This window comes from Eretmochelys imbricata, chromosome 4 (genome assembly GCF_965152235.1).
Source record: "Eretmochelys imbricata isolate rEreImb1 chromosome 4, rEreImb1.hap1, whole genome shotgun sequence".
Lineage (NCBI taxonomy): Eukaryota > Metazoa > Chordata > Testudines > Cheloniidae > Eretmochelys > Eretmochelys imbricata.
Genome location: NC_135575.1, coordinates 126,665,306 through 126,681,732, shown reverse-complemented (window position 1 = coordinate 126,681,732; position 16,427 = coordinate 126,665,306). Strand labels below are relative to the sequence as shown.

General features: G+C 39.5%; 2 protein-coding genes across 4 annotated transcripts in view; both read right to left on the bottom strand.

The window, feature by feature from the left end:
• Nucleotides 1–308, bottom strand: part of POLN (DNA polymerase nu) — a 192,962-nt gene extending 192,654 nt beyond the window's left edge. The window contains exon 1 of the mRNA XM_077816181.1: nucleotides 176–308. Within this exon, the coding sequence (XP_077672307.1) occupies nucleotides 176–308 (133 nt within the window). The remainder of the gene's footprint in view (nucleotides 1–175) is intronic.
• Nucleotides 309–1,795: 1,487 nt separating this feature from the next.
• HAUS3 (HAUS augmin like complex subunit 3) lies at nucleotides 1,796–16,209 on the bottom strand. 3 transcript variants are annotated; one of them, XM_077815930.1, is made up of 6 exons: nucleotides 16,074–16,209; nucleotides 14,071–14,177; nucleotides 12,510–13,512; nucleotides 8,665–9,107; nucleotides 5,168–5,396; nucleotides 1,796–3,556 (listed from the first exon to the last, which is right to left on the bottom strand). In XM_077815930.1, exons 3-6 carry the CDS (start codon nucleotides 13,419–13,421, stop codon nucleotides 3,323–3,325), a joined length of 1,818 nt encoding a protein of 605 aa, XP_077672056.1. In that variant the 5' UTR covers nucleotides 13,422–13,512; nucleotides 14,071–14,177; nucleotides 16,074–16,209; the 3' UTR covers nucleotides 1,796–3,322. The 3 variants fall into 3 exon arrangements, with proteins under 3 accessions (XP_077672056.1, XP_077672057.1, XP_077672058.1); XM_077815931.1 differs by having other exon boundaries at nucleotides 12,510–13,509; XM_077815932.1 differs by having other exon boundaries at nucleotides 16,060–16,195.
• Between the last annotated feature and the right edge of the window lie 218 nt (nucleotides 16,210–16,427).

Sequence of the window (16,427 nt, the reverse complement as noted above, 5' to 3'; positions counted from 1 at the left end):
GGCCTTAGTGTTGGAGATATTTCTATGTAAAACTATTGAAACTCTACTTTTACCCCTCAAGATGCCAAAGTGAGTGTTTAGAAAGATAATTTTTCCTTAAGTCTTTCCATTTTCATGATCCATTTCCAAAAATACATAATATAGTACAAAGTTAAAAACTGAACAAGTTACTCACTCTGTTCACCTTCTCTGCTATTCTGAGCTTCCTCTAAAGGAACAGACTGCATAGCTGACATAATCCTTTGAGCAATATTTGATAGCGGCACTTTACAAAGGTCATGTCCTATGTACTCCTTGTAACTCTCCATTTTTCTCATCAACCCTGAATACAAAATATCACATGTGTATTATACAGGAGACATTAAGATCATGAAATAATTAGCATCTATTACATAAGGCTGAAGATGGAATGGATAATGCATACATAATATCTAGTATATCCACCCTCTACCTAGAGCAGCGGTTCTCAACCTGTGACCTGCTTGCAGCTGAATCAGCACACAGCTGTGGCTCATGTAACATCCTCAGAGCCATACAGGTAATATATATATATGTTGTGTGGACAGGGCCCACATAACAGAGAACTGTATATGCGGTCCACAATGGTTAATAGGTTGAGAACCACTGACCTAGAGACTTTAATATATACAAACTGATTTTTTTCCCTTACTACCATGTATCCACATTGGTTTGTCAAACAGTTTCTTATGAGTACTGGCAGCTGCCAATTTGAGAGAAATAAGCACTGAAGCATGATTGAAACAGTTTGATACACGCTACCAACAGATTTTCAAAAAGAGGTAGTCACAGCCTTTAAGAGGTGTATTCAGCAACACACAGTGCCTTTAAGAATCAGTCTGACAAGAACTCCAAATCAATGTCATGTGTCTTTGAAAAGTCTCCCACATTGTTTTCTAATGAAGATCTAAAAATTAATGCATGCAGATATTCATTACTTTCTATCCTTACAGCAAAGCACAAACTTCTAAACAGTTTTCAAGTCTTAAGGCTAAAAGCAAAAAAACCTCAGAAGGCTGAAACATCATTAAAAGATGGAAAGAAGAGCTGATTATTTAGACACAAAGTTCAGCATTTTCAATTGTTCTCTGATGTTTAAACCTCCACATATATTACTACTGGTCTGGAATCTTATATTTCAATTGACCTGCATTTAATCACATTCTATAATATCTAGATGCAACGTAAGTACAGAATGTAATCACATGGGCCACTGGGGAGCATGAGAAGCAAAATCGTTCATGTCAGTAGAGAAGACTATCAGTGTAAATTATAACATGGAGACTCAGACAATAGGGATAACATTTTGAACCATTTACAACATATTACAAATATTTACATAGCATGCCTTACAGTATTTCTAGGGGGTCAAGTTCTCAACTGGGGTTCAAACTCCATAGTGTTGGTGGATACAACTGGCAGTTCAGTAGTGGTTAAATAACTTATTCCCATACAGAGGTCTTGACTATTCACTGGCCAATCTTGACTCCCTTCACATGACTAGTACATTTTCAAATCAAATTCTATCAGACAGTATTTTCTCCCTCTTTAAAGGGAACCACTCATCTTAGCTCAGGAGAAACATTTGCAATGCCTATGGTCATCTCTGTCCAGTATGTGTCTCAGGTCAAGAATGGTCATATAGTCATGACCAAGCCTCTTTTCCTACCTTGGATAGAAAAACAGCCAAGAGATTGTTCCTTAGGTCTGTAGCTTCTCCCTAAAGGAAGAGGTTTTTTAAATGTAAAAAACCTTTTTCTCTTGTGGGAGGGGTCAGTCTTACCTCAGGTGGCAAACCTAGATCAGATTTAGAATTTGGCAGGCAAAAAGGTACAATATACCATGGATCAGAATATATAGAAATGTTATGCATTTCACAACCAAATCCCACCATTAATCTGAAACATTCTTATGTTTGTGGATTTAAATCACTTAATATTAAGGATATAAATGCACATATTGTGTTTTTTCTTTTTAATAAAGGGTGTAGGAGGACACATTCCATTAACTTGTAGTGTTTTTACCCTTGATATGATTTATTAATGTTTATAGTCAAGATGATTAAACATTTAACAGGGTTCAAAAAAGACAGTGCAGACTTACAAACGTCAAATATTTTAAAGTACTTAATACTTTTAACAGAGGTTATGCTCTTATTCATTTAAACATGAAAGGTAATCAAATACAATTTTACAGTTAAAAACAAATTTAAAATGTTATTTATACGCTAAAAATAATTTTACCTGAAGTTATAAAAATAGTCAGTCTTAATTTGCTTCCCTTTATCAAATACATATTATAAACATATCTGTATATGACCTGAAAGCAAGAACTGCTGCTCCCATCAGGATCCAGATCCAATGGACACGGTAGAGAAAAGGCATCATAATTGTGTGCAATCACATTAAATTTTCTTTAATCTGTAGTAAGTTTCCTACATAGTTTGCTACACATATCTTGGGGTTGCAGTTGATGAGCCAAAAAATCTTTCTTATTAAAAATTCAATAATTCTGGCAGAGTTATTAAAACATTCTGAAATTTGTGTTACTACAAATTCTAGAGTGAGCCAAAAAAAGAAACAGACCATAGCAGATTAATTATCTGCTGAACACAAACATCCTTGGGACACCCTGCTAAAAAAGGCAAGTTCAAAACTCTTGCTCTTAGAGCTTCAAGATTCTAGGAAGAGTAGCATGAAGGGGAAAGAAGGGCAATCAATTAATCCAAAGGATTTTTGGACAGTTTGTAGAAAAAAAATGCAGACACACTTGGTCTATAACCAAACATGCTGTCACTTTTGCACAACTGCACCTTACGTCCTCTCAAAGGATCGCAGGACAGAAATTACTGTAAAATTTTACTATTAGGAAAACCATCCGCTTCAGAAGGAAGCATACTATATTTAAAAGCTGTTCCAACCCCTAAAATGCCCTCTCTGCACTAACTTTGCAGATCACACATGAAGAGGATTTCATAACATCTGAAGACAAAGGAAAAGCACATCATGGAAGCAGGAATCTGCATTTACTCTGCACATTAAGTAATAGAGGATAATATGTAGTCTAGCAGTATCTAGATACTTAATGCATTCCCTCTCTCTTGTAAAGCAAACCCTCAAAACTGAAGTATGAGCCCAAAGTCTCTGTATGCCAAAAGCTATAAAAAGGGGCTTACAGTCTGTTCTTGATAAACTAATATATCATTATTAGCCTTATCAAAACAGTTTGTTTTCCCATTGAATCATAAAAAGTCTACACTAAATATTTCCACATCTTAACAGTAGAACAAAGATGCATTTAATGTTTAATCCTCTAGTCCAATGGTTTGAGCCTGAGACTGATGCTCTAGCTTCTCCACAATAGCTTTCAAATAGTCCTCATCTTTGAAAAAATACACATACAATTTTCTTTCCATCTGATGCAGTGTATGTGTCTCTAAAACCTTTCTTTTGGCCTTTACATCAGCAAGAAGATCCATAATAAGCTGATTTAGTTTATTTAAGTTCACTTCTAGTTGATAAAGTTGCTCTGTTAGTTCCTAACAGAAAGAAAAAAAGGAAAGTTTATTACATTTGCATTGCTGATACATTAATTCAACTAAAATATAAAACAAATTAAGTTTTGGAGGCAGGTTTGCACAGCACACAGGATATGCCTAATGAAAGGAAGCAAAAGTACAAGGTAATGAATCTCATTTGATTTATAGAGCTCATCTGGCCAGACTGTAATACCCTTACTCACACTGAGTAGTATCTTACTTTACAAATAGTCCCACTCAACTAAGTGAGATTACAAAGAGAGACAGCTAGTACTTAATGTGAACAAGGGTATCAGAATCTATGCATCTGTTTTGTATTGGATCAAGATGGTAGAACAATTTTACTCACATTAAAAGTGGTTACAATTCTACAAACTACTCCTCGCACTTAGACAAAAATAATACTTTGTAGATTTAAACTGGAACCAGATTATTGGCACCTGTATTTTTTCATCTTTCACTGCTTCATAGCTTGAATTAATCTTCATTTTTTGCAGCGCAGGTAGGCTATTCATTTTATTATGTTATAAGCACTCAATGCAAATGTCTTGTTATTACTATTTGTATTATCATGGAGCCTAGTCACTGGCCAGGACCACATTACATTAGGAGGGGGTGTGTTGTGCAGGAGAGGGCTCATGGCAAGGGGTTGGGGTGCAGGGTGTGGCAAGGGGCTCAGGGCAGGGGATTGGGGTGTCTGAGGGGTGCGGGCTCTGGCCTGGCACCACTTACCTCAAGCGGCTCTGGAACGGCAGTAGCGCGCAGCAGGGCTCAGGCAGGCTCCCTGCCTGCCCTGGCCCCATGCCGCTCCCAGAAGCGGTCAGCATGTCTGGCAGCGGCTCCAGCAGAGCGGAGGCTGGAGGCTCCGCTGCACGCTGCCCTCACCTGTGGGTACCACCCCCGAAGCTCCCATTGACCACGGTTCCCAGATCCTGGCCAGTGGGGGCGGTGCCTGCAGGTGAGGACAGCGCACGGAGCCCTCTGACCCCGAGCCCGCCAGTGGCCGCAGGGACATGGTGCTTGCTGCTTCTGGGAGCGGCGCAGGGCCAGGGCAAGCAGGGAGCCTGCCTTAACCTCTCTGCACCACAGGGCTGGCAATCCTGTGGGCCGGACTGAAAGCCATGATGGGCCGGATCCAGCCGGCGAGCCATAGTTTGCCCTCCCCTGCACTATATGAACCACAGAACAAAGACATTCTTAGAAAGAGTTGCTACCAGGAAAAAATATTACTATAGATTGTTAAAGTGGTAGTGTAACATTATATTTCAGCCCAAAGATTTCTATCGAACCATACCACAGTAGCAGGAAAGAAACATCTTAAGTTTTTCTATTAGAAATTCATAGATGCAATTTATGACATAATATACTCTGATGAAACATATACCCTACAAAGAGGTATACATCAGTTGTTAAACTGCCATGGCTAATGATGAATCATTACACATTTGGAAAAAAGCTACTTTTACTTCAATACAAAAGGAAGTATTAATTCATGAAATAGATAAAAATATATTACATTACATGTTCAGACCCTTTTGTCTGTATAACTAATCATTTGCAAAATATGCTTACTAATGTAGCAATAGCTGTAATTCTACAATAAGGACTTACCTGGTTACTAAGCAAGATCTGATTTCCTCCCCAATACAGAGAGTCACAAAGTGCATCTAAATCACTATCCAGCTTAGACAAAAAGAGAAATTGTTCTTGAGAAGATACTGCTAGCTGATCTTGCACTGAAGTAATGTCTTGCTTTAATTTCTGAGCCATTTGTTCAATGCCTTCATGTGTTCTGAACAATTGTTGTTTCAGATTTTCTCCTTCCAAAAGCTGGTATAGCCTACAGTGACAAAAATTTGAGATGCAGCATTCATCTTTTAAAAAATTCAGTACATATTTATGCCATCAGTTGATTAGGTAAGGCAGAGCTTTTGCACATTCATCTCTGGGAAGTCATTCTGATGAAAAGGCAAGTACAGTCCTGCCCAACAATGTCAGAGTGATGCGTGTTGCTAACTTCTGAGCTGCTCCTGGTCACTTCTAAGACCACCCTAATTTTTTGGTTTAAGCCTTGGTTGGTAGGAGACGGAAATATTTCAAGCTACAATTAAAGGGACACTGTCATCTTGAAATCTAGTCTATTAAAAACAATTAGTTTAAAAGTAGTCTGAGGACAATACACCTACCCAAGTCCCACTGCCAATTTTTGTGCTTCAGCAAGCATTTTCTTATATTTGAAAAATAATTCTCCCTGAGAAAAAAAACCTACACAAACAAGAAAAAAAGACTGTATAAAAAGGTAAGCAGTGAAACTAGCCACAAAGTACTTTCAAATACATTAAAAAAACTGAAAAAAAAAAAATCAGAAAAATGTTTGTCCTCTATTCAGTTGCAGTAATCTTAGGAATTACTCGTTTAATAGATGGTAAAACTGATTCTGACAGGAGTGAATTTTAAGATAACTCTCTAATGGCAGTAATTTTTAAGTATCCCTACAAATATAGAGTACTTGTGAATTTGTAACATATGTTCCTTCCTGTAAATGGTAGAACTCTAGATACTCAACCGCTAACCTATTTAAAATGGTATTCTTTACCAAATTCAGACGCATCAGTGTCCCAAAAGTACACTGTTACTGCTCTATGTTGCCATAAATTCTACTATTTTAGCAATACAATCAAAAATTGAATATAATTAACAGTATTAAAAAGAAAATCTTTATCACTTAGTAGTTTATAGATCTGTAGAATAACATTACCTTGCACTTCTCTAGCATCCCAACCCACTCACACTGCTGTACCTGCTAATCTGAATCAAAACAAAGCCAGTTTTGTACATTATGGCCTACATTTTCAAATTGGGGTGCCTAAATCTCAGTCCCTATTTTGACACCAAATAAAATACGACTTAATTTTTCAAGAGTGCTGTGCAACTGTAGTTCACACTCACTTCAGTGGAAATGGGAGACTCTCAGTTTCTCTGTAAATCAATCTACTTTTGGACCTTGACATACCTGCCATGAATCCATACTAATCTTCATTAAATTTTCAACATGGCATTTATGACTAAATATGAAGAGGGAACTAGGCCAAAGGTAATATTTTAATTGACTGCATCGAGGGGATAGCAGTTACTCAGCAAATAATATTGTGTTGCATTCTTATAGCATTAGGTGGGAAAAAAAATGTAATCATGTTATTAAAGATTGTACAGTAGACCCTGAGAGTTATGAGCACCTCAGGAACGAAGACTAACTCTGAACAAAACATTATAGCTGTTCCTTCAAAAGTTTTACAAGTGAACATTGACTTAATACAGCTTTGGAAGTTTACTATGCAGAAGAAAAAAGCTGCTTTTAAGCATCTTAATTTAAATCAGGGGTTCTCAAACTGGGGATCGGGGCCTCTCAGGGAGTCACGAGGTTATTACGTGGGGGGTCGCAACGTGTCAGCCTTCTCCCCAAACCCCGCTTTGCATCCAGCATTTATAATGGTGTTAAACATATAAAAATGTTTTTATATATTTAAAGGGGGGAGTCACACTCAGCAGCTTTCTGTGTGAAAGGGGTCACGAGTAGAAAAATTTGAGAACCATTGATTTAAGTGAAGCAAGCACAGAAACAGTTCCCTTACTCTGTCAAATTACTTAAAAAAACTCAAAAGTACAGCTCAGTACTGTGTTAAACAATTTTTTTTAGTTTTTCATCTCTGCTGCTACCTGATTGCATACTTCTAGTTCCAAATGAGACATGTGGTTGACTGGTGAGTTCGTAACTCTGAGGTTCTACTGTAGTGGTTTCTCAACTTATTTACTATTGTGGACTGCATCCAATACTACTTGTATGGCCCTTGAGGATGTCACATGGGCCAGAGCTCTGTGCTGATTGGGCCTCAGGTTGAGAATCACTGTTCTACCGTATCATAGTTACTGCTAACTGCAAACATTCAGAACTCATGAGTTGTGCCCCCCAAAATCATAAGATATGTGTTTTACAAATATGTCTAATTTTTAAGCCAAAGGTTCTTTTCATGTGCCTTTTGGTTTCTGAGCCTTTAGGGTGCACTCTATTCTTGTTTTCAAGCTTTTCTGCACAACCATGAGGACTTCATTGTTGTTTTTAAATGAAAAGTGAGATTTTTATGTAATACTCGGATTCAAAAAGTTGAGGCTTTAAGTAAAACCCAAATACCATGAGACTCAAGTTATGAATATACATGCAGTTTTACCAAGGGAGCAGAATTAAAATTGTACAGGGAACCATAAATCCAACTTTTCTTATCTTCTGAGAGCTTCACCATAATCAAAGTGTTATTTTAATATAGTTATTTTGCTATGTATTTTAATAGGTTTTTTTTTAAAGGTAAAAATAAATCTATAAATATACAATTGGAACAAAAGCCCCCAATGTGTCTCATCAGCCGGGTTTGAATCCTGAACCTACAGCACCCCACCACATTCCGACCACTTGAGCTACAGGACTAGATAGCTATATTAGCTAAAAGCAGGAGAATCCTATTATTCCAATGTAGGGCGGTGGTCTCTGGGGCTATGTTGGGCCTGGGAGTATTTGGGGGGGAGCCAAACCCAGCTCTGTACTCCCTTCAGAGATGGAAAGGATCCTGCCCCCGATGGTAACCTAAAGGGTGGGATTGGGCTGATGGGGCCTCATCCTTGATCCAAGGGGCAGTTCATTCCAGCCTGGTACTCGCCCTCTTTACCCTGCTCTAGCTGGTACTAGGTATTCCCAGTTCAGTGTGTTCTACTGCCCCAACTGTAGCATGGGCCTGGCCTTAGAACAGTCACACTCAGTTATTCTGGCATGCTGCTAAAGTTTTCCGGAGCAATACCATGGAAAGGAGGGAAATGGCAATTTGAACTATTTCAGCCAAATCCAAACAGAATTTCACAGGACAAGTAAAAGCAAGTCTCTAGCCACACGGATTTGTCCCTGGTAGGAATTTTAAAGGCCTCTTGCAGTTAATTAGAGCGTCTCAGTAAGAGATAGCAAGAAGATTATAATGGCAAATGGTAGGCAACTTATACGGAGATCTACTAGCTCCCACATAATACTTCATATAAAAGTTTGACAACCACTGTACAACATTTACCTATGAGAGACATCATCCCTTGAATCAATAGTGTTCCTTGGTACTGCATGCTGAGATATAAGTGGGTCAGACATCACCTCCAGTCTCTGTTCTAGGGCCTTGCTGCTCTGTTTCAGATCTTGTATTATGTTTTCGAGTTGACGATGGATATCCCGATGTTTCCTCAATTCAATTTCATAAGCTAGCTGAAGAAGTTCAAATGATGCTTTCTGTTTTAGCAACTGATTGCATACTTGATCTTGTCTTGATGTATAGTAGTCCTGTCTAGCAATCTGCAAATCAAAATCTCCTTTCACCACAGGCATGTTCAATAGCTGTGCATTCTCCTTCACCAGGGAAGGCAGTATTTCATTATTTATTTGAGTTAGCTGTTTTTTTGTTTTTGAAATTTCACTGTTTAAGCTACAGATTCTAGCCTCAAGGTGGTGTTCTTTTCCAAAAGTCTATAAAAAGCAAAAGTACTTGTAAGAACATATTCAAAGACGACTAACATTTTTATTCATGTTCCATGCATTTCCCATTTTCCCTAAAGAATTTAGTTTTAACTCCATATTAAGGATCATACAATTAACAAGTCAAATGGAAAATAGCTGAGGAGATGTAAGATTAAGGAAAGACCCAAAGAAATATTTCCATAGGACTGTGGAAAGTAATCAGATATTTTATTACAGAGATAAAAAATAGATTCAAATATGAATATTTCAATACCTACTAATGGATTCCATCTTAGAACATTAAAGTGTTATAATTTAAACCATTTGCTGCTGGCAGTTAATGAGAAAGGTGTGCTGAACAAAATATATATTAAATTTTGCATAGTGAAAATCCTTCATGTACAAATACGACAACTAACATGCTCAGCTGATGGAAGCTAGTTTACAATGGGTTCACAACACTGCTGATAGCAGAAGCTCTGTCTTTTTATGAAGACTTATCAGGTTCATCTCAGTTACTCATCCATAAATAGAAATACTGTACATGAATTAACGTGATGGCTACAAGTCACTTCTCTCTGGTATTGACTGGGCAAATGGTGGGTGATTTGAGATTCTCTTTTCAGCTAAATTTTAATGTTATGGCTCTCACCATCTATACTTGCCCCCAACCAGTTTGTTTGTGTGTCTTGTAGTAATGTGACATGTAGATTATAATTCTCTGAACAATAAATGTCTTATTTGTCTGTACAGTGCCCCAATCCTATTATAAAACAAATAATGATGATTTAATCTCAAGAGATGCAGTGTCTGAGCTTTTGAAAATACACCTGAGGTGCCAAAAATACGTTCTGGAAATTCAGAAATTCTTCTGCAACCACCATCAGCCTCACAGCTGGTTGTATGGGGACTGGATCCTCTATTTTCCAGTAACACTAGATGGAACAGTCAAGAAAACCTTTGTCTTTATATTTGCGTACAACTATCTTAAAGTATGCTGTTTTCAGTAAGCACAAGAAGGACTGATCAAAACAATAGCTCATGTTTTACACAACAAGAAACTCTAAAGAAACTAAACTTCCAAAATCAAGTGGAGGAGACTACACAGAAAGATTACAGGCTGATGACTCTACGGTCACATGGAAATCTGGCATAATCTAATAATTACAAAAAAACTTGGAACAAGCGAGACTGGAATCAAAAATAATTCAAAGAAATTATAGAACTTTTCCATTATTTAGTTAACACGACTGATTCCAAATTCAGGTTCAAAACCCTATGACTTCTGTAACATGAATAGGCTGCAACATAATCCTACACCATAAACTGCATAAAATTGAAGATCCAGATTTCTACCCTAAATCTGCCACCATTTGTTGAATCAAAGTGGTAGAAAATTATGGAAGTAAAATCAGAGGACAGAACAGTTGAGTTCAGAGTTTTGTTAATTAATACCTGCTCTGATGTCCAGACAGCACACCATGCAGCGTATTTTACCACATTTTCAGATTGGTTTTCTAAATATTTCATAATAAACTAGGTGCTGAAGCTAAAACATTAGCATATCAGTCTCTAAGGCTAGATTAAAAATGGTCATTTGTCAGCTCAGTTATTGTGTTTGTATTTTACTTAGAATTGGCAGCTTTTCATCTTAGACAATGTGAGCCTTTTTATGTCTGAGAAGTAAATACAATTAAAAGTGAATCACAATGTATATACGTTAAACACTTTTCTTTAATACCTAAGTTTTTCAGGACAATGAAAATCACAACCACCGAAGGTAGTGCCTGATGACCTCGTTCACAACAATGCTAGCTATCTCTGTGCTGCTGAGGAAAGGAGTAGGAACAGGCAGACATGTTCTTATCCAAGAGAACAAAACTTTTAACAAACATGTTTTGCAGTCTCTCTTACCAGAACCACAGTCCTACTCATCAATCATTACTAAGGCTCCGTGTTTGTCACAGAGGTCACAGATTCTGCAACTTTCCAGGATCTCCAAGACATCTGCAGGAGCACCGTGTGGCTGGCCCAGGAGCTGCCTGAGCAGCTCGGGCAGCCCCGGGGTCAGTCGCACTGACTGCTGCTGGGGCAGTCTCTGTCCCACCTCCCAACTCCAGCAGCAGGAGTTGGAGTGTGAGGGGGCTCAGGGCTTGGAGCCGCTGCCTACCTGGGTGGGGGCTCCTCTCCCTCAGCTCCTGTAGCTCCACATGCTGCCTGTGCCGGCAGCCAGGCATGGCCCCACAGCTCCCATTGACTAAGGTTCCTGTGAACTTTTGTTTTCTGCCCATGACCTGTCCATGACTTTTACTAAAAATACCCGTGACTAAAACGTAGCCTGAACCATTATGCCATATGCAAACAATTCTTATGGTACCAGATAAATAACCAAGGTTTTAAAGTTGTATGGTGGGGAGGGAAACCACCACCACACTTTTATAAGGTGATTCCAAAATGACTGGAGTTTTATTTTGGAAATTTTTTGAGATACCAGTCTTATCTAACCCACCCTTTCCTCTTGGTTCTGTATGTAGCGTTTTCCATTAGTAGTGTGACATGGCCTCCAATCTGATTCCCTCAGGCCAACCCAGCTCCCTTGCACGCAACTCTTGCCTTACAAATTAGCTCCCCATGCCAAACCTCCCAAACAAAATGTTTCCTTCAGTCAGCCAAACTTTTGCAGACACCTCTGATCCTTGTTTCCCCCCACTTTCCCAGCCACCAGACTTCTTTCTCCCAAGGAATGATGGCTCCTCTGTGAAAGTCAAGGGACATCTAGAACTACCATTCCAAAAAGTAAACAAACAGAAAATCCTGAATGGTCTGATCAATAAAGGAAGATAAAATCTTTTTAGTCAAACGGAATCCTATTTGTGATTAGCCAGATTCAAAACAGTAATTTGTAACTTTAAAAATTCTTCACACAAAAGGAAGATGGGGTGTGGCAAGTATTAAAAAGTTATGCTAAACAAGAAAAAGGGGCAGGAAAATGTTTCCTATTTTAATTTTTGCCCAACACGCAACAAAAATTTTAAACTCAACCTCTACTTGTATTCATATATTATGGAGAGCCTTCTGCATGTATATTCTGTCATATAGTATCGATCAAATGAAATCAACAGTACATAATCAAAGGACCAACCAGCTATTTAAAAATATTTCTAGAATTACTACATTTATAGAAAGCTAGCAAATGTGGTATTACCACCATTGGATACCTAAGAAATTATATTTTGCTAAATGCACCAGAATCTGGTGCTATTTCATAACTATTAAAATTTGTTATTACTACTAAAGAAATACAATTCAAGTTAAAAAGTGAGTAATCGTCAGTTATTCTTTTGTTAAATCCAGAACAAGTCTAGGTTTTTAGACTTCCACTAGATTACATAATTCTCTTTAACAGCTTACCTTGTTCTTTAAGGATTGAAGATTATTCTCTGCCCATTGTACAGCTGAGTTTATGCTTATATCTTTAGCTTTCAGTTGAATCAGCTGATGTTGAGCACAAATATATGCCATCTGCAGCCTAGCCATCTCAAGTCTCTCCTTGCAGACTTCATTGTTCTCATCACAAATTAATGGTTTGCTTATATCTACAAGTTGGAAATTTTCTTCATTTGAGCTTTCAACCAATTCTGATATACCTTGAAAAAACTGTTTTTTTGTGTATGAAGTAAGTGCTGCAGTGCTTTTCTCTTCCTGACACAAATATTTATCCAAGGCAAGTTGGGATAAATATACTGGATGAGGACCTAACCCTTGTTCTGAGTCAGAAAAGGTGAAGAAAAAGGTCAACTTCTTAACTCCTTCAGTAAGAGAGTGAAGTTCATTATTTATCTTAGTATTTACAGCAGTGAAAATTCCTTGTCCCTCTTTCAGAATTTTAGCTGCTTCTTCTGCTTTATCATTTAACTTCAGTGACATATGGCTGTTTGTTGAGGCCATCATTTGAAGCTTATTACGACGATGAATTTTTAGGTTTTTAATTTTCTGAAGAGCTTGAAACTCTTCCTCTAGCTTCTGAAGTTCTCCTTCTTCCATGCTACTTGATTTTGAATCAAAGGTTTTGCAAGTTTTAAGAACTTCATCCAAAGCCTCTTCTTCTAAAATGGGCTTGCCAGATTTAAGAAGAGCATCAAAAGCTTGCAGTTCTTTTTCAGCTAACACATGCTGCTCATTCACATTTCCACAAAACCACACCAAAAATGATTTATCTTCCACAGTTTCAAACAACCAGTCAAAGTCTTCTCCATTAAGTTGAGCAGCTTTTGGATAACCAACTTTCTTCAGAGTTTCCACAAATTGATTTCCACTGTTCATGATTATAAGCAACACTTTTGCTATGAATATAAAGATCTACAAGCAGTCTTAAAAAAATATCCAAACACAAGGAAAATCTGGAGTCTGTCTGCTAGCCCAATGATAAATAAAAAAAAGAAGTTGTTTAAAATATGTATACAGTGATTTTAATAAGAAAGGCACTGCACAGAAAAAAGCAAGTGTCAGATCACAAATAAGGAAATACCATGCTAATACGATTTGCACAGTGTATATCAATTCTCCCACATTTACAAAACTGAACTAGCCATCCCTGAATTATAATTGCTTTCTAAATATAACCATTTAACAAAAATATTTTCAGTTGCTTTGCAATTTTGATGCCAAGTGAAGTCCCAACATTTGCTTAACTTCACTACTGTGAGTAGTCCCACTGATTTTAGTGGGACTACTCAGTGTTAGTCAAGTTAAGCAAGTAAGTATTTGCAGGATTACAGCCTAAGAAAGTAGTGCACTTTTATGCAAAACTGCTTGATTTACATTAAAAGTTTTCCCTACAATCCAGACCTACAACTAGATATCCTAGAATCACAGCAACATTTTAAAACATGGTATTTAAGAACAGATATCCAATAAAGTGTAAAATCTACCAATATTATATAAAGTGATAAAACACAAAAAAGTCAGTTACCTTTCACTTCGAAGTATTACTTAAGATTATTCCTTCAGCCCCTAGAAATGTGTCCTTTAAAACCTTTTTATTTTTCTCTTAATACTCCAATGTTCATCAATTATTTCCTGTTTGGGGACAGGGAAGAAGTATTTCAGTAAAGCCACTTTGAATGATTAAGAATAACAAGAGCTGTCAATTGTGTGGTGGGGGTAGGGGGGTAGGTGCACGTATAACCCACACGTCTCCTGGGTATGGTGTTCTGTTCCATCTAGTGACACTGGGACCACTTAGAGAGAGAGAGAAAAAATGAGTCTGCTCTAAAGCCTTACCTAACAGGCCGTTGGCTTTTAGCTCATGCTGTAGGGGCTCATGCACTAAGCTCCAGATGTCCCAGGTTTGATCTTGCTGTTACACACACACCTCTAAATATTATAATAAAACCTATTAATTGTTAAATGTGGAATATGAATTAACTGTATCCAGTGTATATACTCTGGTGTGCCAAGCTCTATTACAATACAAAGTCTCCAACCTTTTTTTTTTTTAAATTAAAGAAGGGGCCTGAATAATCAGCAGCAACTAAGGAGAGCACACTCCACCATGAGAAACACTGCTAATTTCTCTGGTGCCCTGAAGCTGCACCACTATGGATTGTACCCCTTTGCTTGTTTAGGGCATATAAAGCCCAAAACGGTTCTGTTTTTATTTTTTCTGTTTATTACCTTAAGAGTACCAAGAATGTCAAATATGGGCCTTCACTACTTTTGCTGGACTACTTGTTTGGGGCAGGGGGAGAGAAAGGTGCTGAACACCCAGAAATCGTCTTTTTAACACCTAATTAACTACAGCATGGGGGGGAAAGGTGGTGAGAAGGGATAGTTACTAACTGTGATGTCATCACCCTATTTCTACCTTCCAGATCCATTAGAAATTCTGGGGTAAGAACAAGCAAGGAGAAATGGAGAACTTGTGGCCCCTTAGAGACTAACCAATTTATTGAGCATAAGCTTCCGTGAGCTACAGCTCACTTCATCGGATGCATACTGTGGAAAATACAGAAGATGTTTGTTTTTATACACACAAATCATGAAAAAATGGGTGTTTATCACTACAAAAGGTTTTCTCTCCCCCCACCCCACTCTCCTGCTGATTGTGAGGAGAGTGATCACTTTAGATAAGCTATTACCAACAGGAGAGTGGGTTTCTTTGGGGGGGGCGTGGGGGGGAGAAAACCTGGATCTGTGCTGGAAATGGCCCATCTTGATTATCATACACATTGTAAGGAGAGTGATCACTTTACATTAGCTATTACCAACAGGAGAGTTGGGTGGGGGGGGGGAGAGAAAGCCTTTTGTAGTGGTAAACACCCATTTTTTCATGATTTGTGTGTATAAAAACAAACATCTTCTGTATTTTCCACAGTATGCATCCGATGAAGTGAGCTGTAGCTCACGGAAGCTTATGCTCAAATAAATTTGTTAGTCTCTAAGGGGCCCCAAGTACTCCTTTTCTTTTTGCGAATACAGACTGACTCTGAAACAAGCAAGGAATCACTTTAAAAAATCCGGGATTATAAACTCCTTCAGGACTTCATGACCCACCTAAAAGAACAAGCGACAAACCCACTCCTATTAGTCAGTCTAAAGGGCGCTTTCACTCAGCCAAGCAACCCACCCCCGACAACAGCCGCAGCGGCCGCCACCACAGGCACGGGCAGCTCAGCCGACGGGGCAGGCCTGGCAGGGCAGGAGGGGAAAGGGGGGTGGGAGTCATAACCGCGCCAGGCCCGAAGGCAGCGACGCTGAGTACGACCTGCCCCCCACTCCGGCCGCGAGCGACGCGGCTACCGCGCGCGGGCGCTCCCTGCTTGGCCGGCAGCCGGGGAGGGACTCGCGGCCGGCTAGCCACCGCCCCCTCGCGCCGCGCGGGACCGGAGGTCCCTGCCGGCCTGGATGTCGAGAGGCCGCCGCAGACGCCAGCCCGGCCACCCCTCTGCCAGGTACTCACACCACACGGCTCACCCCGGTTCGGAAACAGGACCGCCCAAAAGGGCACCGTGACTTCGCCGTGCCCGAGGGAAAGGCCGGGCCAACGGCCGCGCTGTGGCGACGGGAAACCGTTAGCGCGGCACCCGCGAGAGCGATTCAAACTCCTGCCACGCGGTGAAAACTGCCCCACCCCGAAGGGACGGGGGGCGGAGCGGAGCACGATGCCCGCCTCGGATTCGCTCTGAGGGGGAAGCACTGGGCGGAGTTATTCGGGGCCTCTGGCAGCCGGCCGGCGCAAGCGCCGTACGCCACAATTTCTCCGGCACACTGAGCGGGGGGGGGAGAAGACTACACTACCCAGAATGCAACGCTCGCCGGAGAACGCCT